Source organism: Protomyctophum bolini (genome assembly GCF_963924005.1).
Source record: "Protomyctophum bolini genome assembly, chromosome: 12".
Lineage (NCBI taxonomy): Eukaryota > Metazoa > Chordata > Actinopteri > Myctophiformes > Myctophidae > Protomyctophum > Protomyctophum bolini.
The window spans coordinates 39,948,045-39,960,808 of NC_137873.1; the positions used below are offsets into that span (position 1 = coordinate 39,948,045).

Genomic DNA, 12,764 nt, shown 5'->3' on the forward strand with positions numbered 1-12,764 from the left:
AGGTTCACACAAAATAAAATAGATGTTCGGGTTCATCACTTTGGCTTTATTGAACTTCATGTTTACAAATTGATTTCCTGTGTGTGTGCTGTGTGTGTGTGTGTGTGTGTGTGTGTGTGTGTGTGTGTGTGTGTGTGTGTGTGTGTGTGTGTGTGTGTGTGCTTGCATGCGTGCGTGCTTTGCACAGAGATTTTTGAGTGGTTAATGTAGGGGCATATGTGTGTGTGTGTGTGTGTGTGTGTGTAATGCATGTCTTTCTCTGGAAAATCCCCCAACAAACAATTGAAACCAAAAACCAAAAACAAAGCTAGTATTAGGCCTACCAAGTCTGATGTTCCCATGGACAAACTACAGCACAAAGTACTGGTACCTGTTGTAAAAATGTTTTGTTCTGGCTTGGTTTAAATCTTTCTACATTAGCACCTTTATTGTAAATACTGATTGTGACAGACACAGAATGCACACATCTGTGCACAAAAGAAAAAAAGAAAATGTAACAAAAACAAAATAAGGCCTACAGTTGAGACTCCTACACATTCAATATCAGTACACTCACGAGTGTCTTTGGTTGGAAGCATTTATCATAGATCTTTTGAACAAATAGGCTACAACCTTCTTAAAAAAAGTGGGGGGGAAAAAATCAACATTCCACGGTTTTGTGTATCTTGCTTCTCCCGGCCCTATATTTTGTGTAAAGCTAATTGGCTCTATGCACACACGCTATTTTGGAAACGACTTGGGCCCCTTCCCTATACTTCACTTCACAGGTTGTTACCGATGATACCCATGAAGGCTCAGTTCCATTCATGGTCAAACAGAGTCAGTCAGTGTTAACCCATTCTGACCTGAGATCAGATTCATACGAGGTTTCCACTGGACACACACTGGTCTGATTAATCCATTCTGACCTGAGATCAGATTCTAGAAAAATGTCAGTCGTTCTTCGATTTTTCAAAAATAGCAGACCTACAAGCTCGTATCGCGCCACTCGGTGGCGCGATATGAGCTTGTAGATCTGCTATTTTTCAATAGCTAAAGCATAACATGATGCTGACACCAAAACGGGTTCCCGGTCAGAATGGGTTAATGATACTAATGAAGGCTCTGTTCCATTCTGGTCAAACACCAGAACTCGGGTCAGTCAAACACCAAACTCTGCTACACCAGTGGGTCTCAAAGTGTCGGGTCTAAAAAATGGAACAGAGCCTTAATTAGTATCATCGCTAAAAACCTGTGAAGGAAGTAAGGAAGGGTGCAGTACTTAGTTTAGACACTATTTGGTTTAGACATTGTCATTGGTTAGACCAGTCATTAGTCCTATACAACTACAACCTATCTCAAACCCTCACCCTAAACCTAACCTCCCACGGGGCAGCACACCTAAACCTAACCTTAACCCATGTCTAACCAATGACTAGTCTCTAAACTAAGTATGCACCCCGTAAGGAGGAAGGGGCCCCAGAAGTTGTAGGAAGTGTGCATAAAGCCCATTGAAGTTTCATCCATGACAACAGGATGTGAACCCCTCTGGTGGTCGCTGGGGGTAACTGTAGTAAATTCCCCTTTGGTGTCACTATGTTTTGATGTGCGCACATCTACAGTAGGACATAAAACATGTCCGTCTTTAAGGCCTGATTTATACTTTGTCGCACGACCGCGTGGTGCATATAGGCTACTTTTAGCCGGCCAGCACGGCAGTCGTGTGACGAAGTATAAATTAGCCATTAAACAGTTTTAGGGATTCTAAATCTATGGCGGCGTGTGAAAACGTAACCGTCCCTCACTAGTCACTAGCATATCCAGCGGATGAAGCGCTCAAAGAACGAGGGCTTGTTCAGCAAGGTGTAGTCGTTTCCTCTGAAGATGGCCGACGTGTCCCCGAGCGCCACCTTGTGCAGCACGTCCGCGTCCACGTCGCTGCCCATGGCGATCACCGTGGGCACGCCCTCCGCCCGCCGCATGGCGGACACGCCCTCCTCCAGGCTCTCGCTGGACGTGATGCCGTCGGTGATGAACACAAACGACAGCTCGGCGTTGCGGCGGGCCAATCGGCTACCCTGTAACCACAACAACAGAGACACGTTCGTTTGGGTGATTTCACTGACTTGGATTCGTTCCATATCCCCCCTTATCCTAACTTTAATCATAATCGATATGCCTATTCTTACCCATACCCTGCATTAAAAATATAATTAGGGACACTATAGTTGAGAATTGCAATGCCGTGTTCAAATTGGCTATAATCACTTCTGATGTGCACAACGACTCGTGTCAAAGAAGTGTCCTTCAAGAAGTTGCTGTAATGCATAGCAGCTCAGTAAGGATCAAGTCACGCTAAATGACAAGACAAGTGATACAACATATCACGTAGCTATACGTGAAATCTGTCAATCAATTATAATACACCATAACTATATTTACTATCTCTGAGAAGTTTGTATTACAGTATAACAGTAGTGTTTTTACTGTGTGTGTGTGTGTGTGTGTGTGTGTGTGTGTGTGTGTGTGTGTGTGTGTGTGTGTGTGTGCGTGCGTGCACTGTGTGCGTACCTGCGACATCACCAGGTTGTTGACGGCGTGGATGATGGCGCTGCCCAGGGAGGAGGAGGAGTCCATGTACGTCATGTGCCCGAGGGAGTCGGAGATCAGCGTCAGGTTGTGCGAGAGCGGGAACTCCACCTTCTGCTCCGACGGGCTGCCGTACTGCACCAGGGCGATGCGGGCGTTCCTGTCGTCCGACTGGCCGGTGGCCAGCGTGAGGCGGTGGGACACCTGGTCGATGAACTCCTTGGCGCGGCGGTGGTTCTCCAGGCCCATCCTCTCTGAGCCGTCCAGCATGAAGACCACGTCCACGGGACGCTCCACGCAGGCGCCCACGGCGGGCTCTGGAACCCACGGGGACACGGCCGCAAGACACACACACACACACACACACACACACACACACACACACACACACACACACACACACACACACACGTAAACATCCTCGTGAGCACAGCAGCATTGTAAATCATACAGGGCAGTCAAAAAGAAAGAAAGAAAGGTACTATGTTTACCCTGCAGGGTAACTGGACTAAGCTCAAGAACTTGTTTACAGCCAGGCCCAGCTCATAGACCATTTCATGGTAGGGGTTCAATGCCTTGTTCAAGGGCACTACAGCGGTGGTAATTTTAACGTGCCGGTCCGGGAATATACGAACTAGCGACATTTCCGATATCAAGACCGCTCCGCAAACCGTTCGGCCACCGCTGCCCCTGACAGCGAGCTGCAGCTTGTACACACATCCACGTCTAATCAGGTCAGAAAGAGAGACAGAGAGAAAACCCACCAAATAAACCTGACTTTCGGACTAGTTTAATTATTTGTGTATAATAATGAGGATTGTGTAAACAATGACAGCCTTGGTCCTTTAAAGGGGGTGTAAGTGATCTGTTTTTGAGTAGTGCAACCACCACTCCTATAGACAGCTATGTGTGTGTGGCTGTGTCCCTGGGTCCTTGTGTCCGAGCACGCAAATAGCGTTTGTTCACCACCGTCACTGTTGCACAGCCTAACACAGACACAGACACACAAGGCCAGGGAGGTGGGCTTGTACAGTACAGTACAGTACAGTACAGTACAGTACAGTACAGTACAGTACAGTACAGTACAGTACAGTACAGTACAGTACAGTACAGTACAGTACAGTACAGTGCAGTAGTTGATGTACAAATAGTCTGTAGTGATTGCTATGAGAACATAGTTATTTAACATGTATTTTAACAAAAATATAACGCTTTTATTATCTTGAGATGACACTTTATTATCTTGAGATGAAAAACATTTGATGGACTTCAAAAGAAAACTACTTCACATTGGCAAGTTGCAGTCACAAGAGTACAGTAAGAGTTTCACTGGAAGTCCACTCTCTGGCACTTACTTCCATGTCATGTTACACTAGCCTAGCTCCATGTATAACAACATCACATGAAACTCAAAAATCTTATAAAAGTCAGCATTTTTGAAATAGTGATTTTAGCGTATACAAATGTTCCATTTGTCAGTGCCAGTTACGCTGACCAACTCGTAAACAGCATACAGTAACATTCATAAAACTAAAAATATTCACCACAAAAAAAAGGCCAAAATCTTTCTCATGGCAAAATGAGTCATTCACAGAATAAAGGAAGTGATGATTGCGGCGGTAACCATGGATATGTGCACAATAATGGTGAGAGTGAATCAGTTAGTGGTTCACAGTGGAAGTATGGAGACACAGAACACAGAGCTCAGTGAATGGCTCTATATAGGACTTAAAGGCCAAAAGGCTGAATGACATCAACTTTCCATTCAAATGGAAAACCTTCGTCCCCGCAGGGCAGAGGGGACGATTATTCATCATATTTTTGGTTCAGTAACAGCCGCAGTTTTCTGGGAGACATTTCAGCTTGTTCGGCTGATTCATGAGTCATCGCAAGATCTCGTTGCGTGCCGTAAAGATCACACCTACATGCTCACAACGTGTTGCCGATGTGGCGTGTTGTGAGCTTGTAGGTCAGATATTTTCGGTGTGAGGCGCATTCGTGCAATGGAGCATAACTGAGGCAGTAGAAGTAGGCTACTTATGTCTAAGCTTTGGCTCGCAATCTAAGTACATGTAAAGCAATTTCTTATTTTATTTTTTTCATATAATGCTATCCTATTGCAGCAACCCAGCTAAACTATGCGCTCAGCAATAACAAAGTGCTCAGTTTTTAATTAATTTAATCAATTCTACGTCCAGCAGTATAAGCTTATTAGCGGTTGGCACCCCTTATAGAATCTAATCTGACACTTTTCCACGGCATGGTATCGGCTTGCTTGACACAACTCGACTCTAAGTCTAATCGCCTTTTTTGGTTGACCATTGGGCAAAAGTAGGTGGTACTAAAGGCTCATTCATAGTCTGGATTTTTAGGTGAGATAACGTTGAGCGGTGGTGAGTAAAAACAGAGAAGGGCTGGGGCGGTGGCTTGCTCTTCACCGCAGCTCGTGATGTCATGTTGTAGTTCCGTGGTCACCTATAACCACCTAAAATCCAGACTATGTATGAGCCTTAACAGGTGAGGTGAGGTGAGGTGAAAACACTGCGCCAGGACAATGCAAGTGGGAAATTAATCAATATTGAGCCAGAAACAGTTTTTGTGGGACTGTACCGGTAAACTAGAGATTCAATTCAAATCTTTATTAGCGAACTCAGGTCCATAGAAATACATAAATACTTTGTTTAGTACTATACGCATTTAGTTGGACATCGCTATGACAACCAGGTACATGGGGGGGAGGGGGGTCTTTGCTGGGGAAAATGAAGTAAAGCGGGTCGAGTGGACTCGAGTCAAGTTGAGCCGGTAATATGAAGTGGAAAAGTGCCATAACGGTCGAGGTAACGCGCATAGCTTATTATAGTTAGCACTAGCAGAGTCCCATGGCCTTCGCGGGGTCGCCCATAATGTCCCCATAGACGTGTTTGAAGGAGTCGATGAACAGCATGGTCCATTGCTGCCTGTCGTCCCCCTGGGCGTGCTTGGCTCTCTGGGCTGTGTACGCCATGGTCGCCACGCCGACGCCGTACTGCTGCTCGCTCAGACCGTTCAGCAGGAGGGCCACGCCCTCCACAGAGGTGGGGACGTTTGAGGGGCTGCCTTCCTCGGCCAATGGCTTCCAGGGGGGAGGGGCGGCTGCGTGCGTGTCGCCTCCCCCTCCTGCAATGAGTGGGTGGAATAAAGGAGGAGTACGTCACGTGACACCGCGTCTGTGTGCTCGGATCCGTGGGCTCGCGCTGCGCTCCTCGTGTAAACAAGACGTTAAAATGCAATCACTCTCTTGACGCAAGGATGGCGCGTGCGAAAGACGAGCACAAATGGTGACAATTTCACAGGATCGCGCCCGCTTGTTGTTACAGCAGATTTCCCGTGCCCACCCATAGACATAGAAAGGTATAAAAGCCTCCTTTGGCTCTGACGCGTTTGCTCCCAAGTTGTGGGTAAGTTTCCGCGTTGGTGCCAAGGAAAGGAAAGGGACGTGAGTTACGCGACTGGAGGCCGGGGAACGCCGCACTTGGCCCGTGCGATACACGTCGCTCCAATGAATTGCAGCGGTGAATGCAGGGGGGCAGTCAGACAGATATTTTGTGAAGCCACTAAGGAAATGAAAGTTCATATAATGGCCTGTTGTGGCGCTGTCATTGGACCCAGAAAAACCCATAGCCAAGTCACCTAGACTGTATAACCTTAATAAACATGGTCATGAATACTTTCTTCTTCCAGTCACTAGTTTAAAGTCTCATTTCTAATGTCATAATATTCTTTTTGGAAAATTATGGTCCCATTAATTTAAAAAATAAAGTTGCGTATGTTCTGAGGGGCGTGGCTACCGTTACAGTCTATGATAGGGATTCCCCTCCCACTCGAGTCAAAATAAAAACCAATGGAGAAGAAGGGGGGAAGTCCCGCCTCGTTGTCTGGGCCAGCCAATGGCCAGCTGGACCAAAACGGATCTAGAAAGATGGCGACTTCCATTGCAAGGACTGACGGGCTTCATTTTACGTTCATGTTAAGACCCGGGGAACGCTTTGTCCATATTCTTTACAGTCTATGGGTGAATGAGACGTCTACCTTTCTATGTCTATGTGCCCACCTACCTGAATGCTCCTCTATTCTTTTTGACACCTTGAACACCGGTTACCATAGGGGGCGGTAGGTGGCCAGTGCCAGTGAAATGTGCGACATGAGCAGATCTCCTGTGCTCTTGTTGTTATTTGTTGTTTGAACCAGAAGTGTTAATCACCCATGTTCTGCTAAGGGTCACACAGCTATACTAGCAAGCCATCCATTGTTTTGTTTTTGGCTAAGCTACGAACATCGTACTTTAAAATGAATGACTAGGCTCGGTCAGTCGCTTCCCGTGTGAAAAGGTCTCACAAACATGACGCATTAAAACATTCATACAAATAATGGCTGAAGGTTTTCCTCCGTGTCGCATTGAATGTGTGGACACTAGTTGGGACTTATATGTCAGAGTGAATCAAACACATGAATGGGAAAACACACATGAATATGAGTATCATGCCTGTACTGGGAAATGGACCTCAGCAGAAGCCAAACCACAATACGATCCATAATGGCCGGGTTAGGGCCGGGCTAACCCTGAATGAGTGCAGATCGCCCACGTCTGATTTCTGTCACAGGACTGTTGAAAGGTCACCTCATGTAATGCATGCAGTGCTTCAGAATCTTACCTGATTTACAAGGGAGGTCGGGGCACACGATGACGGGATCTGAAGCAGGAGACAGAGAGGAGACAGAGAGGAGACAGGAGGAGACAGAGAGGACAGAGAGGAGACAGAGAGGAGACAGGAGGAGACAGAGAGGAGACAGGAGGAGACAGAGAGGAGACAGAGAGGAGACAGAGAGGAGACAGAGAGGAGACAGGAGGAGACAGAGAGGAGACAGCAGGAGACAGAGAGGAGACATGAGGAGACAGAGAGGACAGAGAGGAGACAGGAGGAGACAGAGAGGAGACAGGAGGAGACAGAGAGGAGACAGGAGGAGACAGAGAGGAGACAGGAGGAGACAGAGAGGAGACAGAGAGGAGAGACACAATGACTGTTTGTCCTCATTAGCCTCGGAAACTCAGATATTTTTATTTCCAAGGAGGAAAAAAAAAAAGTCTGGGTCCGAGTCCACTTCAATACAGCATACTGTACATACAGTAGCGCAAACGTCGATCACTCTCTGCTGATTTCTGATCGTCTGCACCTTTGTAAAATTGACGCACACACATACAGTATGTGACGTACACACACACACACACACACACACACACACACTCTCCTCTCTCTCTCTCTCTGTCGCTCTAATTAATTAGTCTCATGTCGCGCAGCTGCGTCTAGATTCTCCCGGCGGATCCTGCCGGGAGCTGCCCGAAAGCATAGGCTTGTCCTCAGACAAAATGCACAGCGGTACAAAATGTTATCTTTCATGTGCTTTCAGGTTATTCATATTTAGTTTAGTACAACATCCTAGCGTCTTAGAATTTCAGCATGTCTTCACAGGTATATACATTTCCAAAATCTTTCAAAAATGCTGTTTCAGTTTATTTTTTCAAAAATGTACATAATTACAAAAATTGCACATGTGCTTGTGTTTGTGTGAGGCGCATGTCCATGTAAAAGCGTGTGAGCCTGTAGATCTGCTATTTTAGTATCATCTGACATGGGAATTCAGTGATTGAATGTGTGCGTGCGTGCGTGCGTGCCCTATGGCGTGTCACGTGTGCGCTGTGCGCTGTGCGTGCGTGTGTACCTGGGCAGAGCACGGTCTCGATCTTGTCGATGAACTCCTCGGCCACCAGGTCAGCGAAGCGCTTCATGCCCAGCACGCGGCCCTCCTTATTACAGGCGATGCTCTTCAGACTCTCGTTCTCCTCGATCTGGTCAAACATGTCTCCGATGCCGATGGCGCTCACGTCCACACTGGGGTCACTGCAACGTGCAAAACGCACAAAAAAAAACAAATAACGTCCGTTAAAATGATGCCGACTTTCAGTGTTGGAAAAAAGGACTAAAAATGTTTTACTAAAGTAAAAAGTGCCTAATATTGCAATGCAGAAATACTCTGTTACCAGTGAAAGTCTGGTATTCAAAATGTACTTGAGTGAAAGTACAAACGTTTTGATATGAAAATTTTACTTAAAGTACCAAAAGTAGAAAGTACACTTTATAAAGAATGTCCTGTTTAAAGATGGAGTACCACGATTTTGAAGAACTTTTTCCAAAAAGTGTACAGTATTTGAAATCAAGCATTTATGTGGACATGCCCACCAGTTCATTAAGTATGCCTGGTTTGCCTGGTGGGTGGTGATAGTGATACAGGTGGAGGGGTTAGGGGAGGGGATGATAGTGTGATGACACTATATTACTGTTTATTTCATTGGCCCGTTTGACTGTCAAGGGTTCAGCCTCCAGGAAGAAACCCTAAATACAAAGTCATTGCACATAAAAACGACTCCAGGGTGTCTAATGAAGTGCTGTCACCTCATAGACACATGAAAAACTGGAAAAAATAAAAAAAATTGTGGCACTCAATTGTGGCACTACATTTCAAATGTATATTAGAAATCTTTTGAAAATAGCCGATCTACAAGCTCCCTGGAACAACATATTTTCAGATGGGGGTCGGCGGCCAAATACAGATAATTCTAGGGCTCCTTGACATGAAGTAGTTTGAGTACGACTGACATATAGAAACATGGGCTTTTCAGAAAACTGTCAGGATTTAGAAGACATTAGTAGAATATGTTCTCAGGCCTTTAATGTGTTTTTTAACCCGTGCGTCTAGTGGTCCCGTCCCACGTACGTACCTGCAGAGGTAGGTGAGCAGCTTGTCGTCGTCCCTGGGGTCGAAGCGTCCGTCCGTGATGACCACCACGGTGACGTTGGCGTTGGCTCGGCGGCTGTCCCTGATCAGGTTGTCGTAGGCGTACTTCAGCGCGGACGGCGTCCACGTTCCGCCGGCGATCCACTCCAGACGCTTCACGGCGTCCTAGACGAGAAAAGCACGGGTGAATTATATGATGCTGTGGAAATTATGGCTTAACCCATTTTGGGGCGGGAACCCCTTTTGGTGTTAGCATTATGTTATGCTTTAGATATTGAAAAATAGCAGATCTACAAGCTCATAGCGCGCCACCGAGTGGCGCGCTACGAGCTTGTAGGTCTGCTATTTTTGAAAAATCGAAGAACGACTGACATAGAAACATAGCTTTTTCAGAAAACTGTCAGGATGTAGAAGACATATTTCTTTTACATATTGTGTGATTTAGGGTTTATAGAAAACGGAACAATAGGGGTGCCCGCTGGCCAAGCGGTCCAGGCGCATCATGCCAGCGTGTCGCGTGTTCGAGTCCCGTTCATGAGGACCTTAATTTTCTGCATGTCTCTCCCCTTCTCTCTCTCTCCCTCTTTCCTGTCTATCTTCACTTGATACTATCAATAAAGGCAGAAAAGCCAAAAACAAATCAAAACAATATACCGGTATCAAATATTATGTTACGGTATGTTATTAGAACCTCTGTGATTTGACTGGACAATTTGATAAAGCGATCATAACCCTGCCAGGGGGTTGTGACACTGCCTCCTAGTGGTGGTGGTGGGTGGTACAGGAAAACAAAAAGGACCCATCTCTAAAACTACAAAGGCATTTGCCAAACTAAACAAAAGAAAATCACAATCGACGTGAGTGAGCTTGTAGATCTGTATTTTCAGCAAGCGTGCAACAACACCGGCACTTGACAAAGTATAGGAGTAAATGGGGCTTTTACCTTGAAAGCAGTCAGTGAGTCGATCTTGGAGTCGTTGAGACGGATGGCCTGGAAGGTTCCGCTGTGACTGTATTGGACAACACCCACCCTCGTACCTGCATGGAGAACCAGCAGCATTCTGTTAACGTTGGCTCAGCCCGGCAGCCACACTGGAACAGCTCTGTCATGTTGTTTTGGTTTGCAATGGGTGGTGTTTTCTTTATGTTTTTTATTTTTATTTTTAGCCCACGATTTTGCAACCTATTTTTTCACCAAGTGTCATCTAATGTAATCCTGGGTGCTACACTTCCTTCCTTCTTCTTCTTGCCTGTTTTACTTGTTCACATAATGTTACGTTAATTAGATTCACACCGTTTGCTTGACCACAAATGTAGAATGTTATTTAGATGATTTTACATGGAGCACTTAATTGTTTTCTTCGCACTCTATTTAATGTGACCATTTACCCAATGACCCTTGTTTCCTCGGGTTTATGTCATTTACTCTGATCTTGCACTTCGTAAGTAATGTGAATAGAAGGTTAATTTGAATGATGTCATTGTGTTACCTCATTGTGAATAAAAGTCTGAGAACCCATCATCAAAAAATAAAGGAAAAACAATTCCTTTGAATTGGACAGACTCAGCAGTCTGTCTGAATTGGACAGAGTCAGCAGTCTGTCTGACTCGAGAGACTAAGGGCCGATTCATACTCCTATTTTACCGCTGTAGTGCCGAAATGATTTCGGCTCGTCAGAAATTTTCAGTAGCACCGAAGAGACGACTTTGGGACAGTACCCCCCCCTCCCCCAACCTCAAATGACGTCACATTGTAGTAGACTTTTATTCGGCTCTAAAATAGGAGTATGAATCGCGCCTAACAAGGAGGTAACACAATGAGGATTCAGATTTTAAGGTTCAGTACTATCTCCATGTGCAGTAGGCCTACATACGATAATGCAGCTCTGTAACTAAATCGTCGTGTGCACTAACTGTAACGCCTAAAAAGGATGAGAAAACATAATCTGCCCACTGGAATCAAAGCTCCCTTCTTCTTCGTCATGCCTACCGGACTCAGAGTTGGGGTCCTTGGCCATAGAGCCCAGCCTGTTGATGGTGCTGATGACAAAGTTCTTCTCCAGGGTGAAGTTAGTGAGACCCACTGACTCCGAGCTGTCGATGACAAACACGATGTCCAGGGCTCCGCACTTCTTCTCGCAGTCTGGGCAACGCGGACACAAACACAGAACACAGATGTCAGGGCGTGCAGCCGAGCGCGGCATCTGTTAGGATCATCATGTAAACACACCGAGTAAACTCACCACAGCAGCCGCACGTCTCCCTGATGTAGTTCATGACATCGCACTCCTATACAAATAACAAGGCACCGTATTATTTGTTGTTACATTCTTGAAATGTCAATAACAATAAAGTATTTACATATAGTACTGTACATATTTATATAAAAAAGGCGTATGTATACTCTGTGTTTATACTATATGTATATATTTTAATCAGCATACTCAGCATAAAGACAAAAGTGCTCTTACGGTGAGGCCGGGATCTCCCTCAGGGCCAGGGTCTCCCTGTAGAGTAGACAAACAGATGACACAACAACACCTCCTGTTTTTGTGGCGTTCAAGACAAAGTTTACAATGTCTGCTTTTCTGATCAGTCAGCAGACCAACATGTGGAATACCCTCCCTGACACCATCCCTCGGCCACCTTCCGAACAGGCCTGGAAATCCATCTTTCAGGAGACCACCAGGGGAAGTAAACGGAACTCACGTTTTCCCATAGAAAGGAGATGGCATTCACTGCTGTCATTTCTTTTTAATACATCTTTTCCCCTTTTCCCGCTTTGTACATAATAGTTTTATATTTGTTGATGATATTGTATTTTGGTGTTATTTGTACGCTATGTGTTGATGAATTGAATAAGTAGGACCACAATGGAAAATAGGAGTTTACATTTCTGTCTAATTAGGTATCCAATCATTGAATCAATCAAATACCTCACAGGCCTGTGTACAAATAAAGAGCATTAGTGTTTAGTCTGGTGTGAATAATTGTTATTACAGTCTGTCTGCACCGTATAGGGCAGGCAGTGCGTGTGTGCGTGTCAGTGGGCAGTGTTGTGTTTGTGCCAGTATATGCATCCTGTGTTTACAGCAGTATACTGTATTTTCCTGCGTGTTTGACTGTTACAAATAATGACTCACAGTGATGTGAATAGGTTTTCAATGTAATGAGTTCCAGGATGGAGGGATGGTCTTTTAGATGAGTCCCAGGGATGGTCTTTTAGAATGAGTCCCAGGGATGGTCTTTTAGATGAGTCCCAGGGACATTTTATGAGTCCCACTTCAGCGACGTTACGAGTCATATTTTGACATTTTTTACAAATTGCAGCATTTAACTCCCATTTAATTTTATATGGGTATAAT

General features: G+C 45.3%; 1 protein-coding gene across 4 annotated transcripts in view; it reads right to left on the minus strand.

Moving 5' to 3' along the window:
* Nucleotides 1–25: 25 nt before the first annotated feature.
* The window catches only part of LOC308324862 (collagen alpha-2(VI) chain-like), a 30,810-nt gene continuing 18,071 nt past the window's right edge, over nt 26–12,764 (minus strand). Inside the window, exons 24-33 of one of the 4 annotated variants that reach the window (XR_013964972.1) lie at nt 11,871–11,906; nt 11,643–11,688; nt 11,390–11,542; nt 10,343–10,437; nt 9,383–9,564; nt 8,326–8,504; nt 7,260–7,298; nt 2,551–2,885; nt 1,094–2,057; nt 26–840 (exon numbers count right to left, since the gene is read on the minus strand). Coding sequence is in view for 2 of the 4 variants with exons in the window: in XM_080777186.1 (XP_080633312.1) it covers nt 1,791–2,057; nt 2,551–2,885; nt 7,260–7,298; nt 8,326–8,504; nt 9,383–9,564; nt 10,343–10,437; nt 11,390–11,542; nt 11,643–11,688; nt 11,871–11,906 (1,332 nt within the window). In the remaining 2 variants the exon portion in view is untranslated. Of the gene's footprint in view, nt 2,058–2,550; nt 2,886–3,762; nt 5,725–7,259; nt 7,299–8,325; nt 8,505–9,382; nt 9,565–10,342; nt 10,438–11,389; nt 11,543–11,642; nt 11,689–11,870; nt 11,907–12,764 lie in introns of those variants that run through there. The other 3 variants (XR_013964973.1, XM_080777186.1, XM_080777187.1) reach the window with 3 other exon arrangements.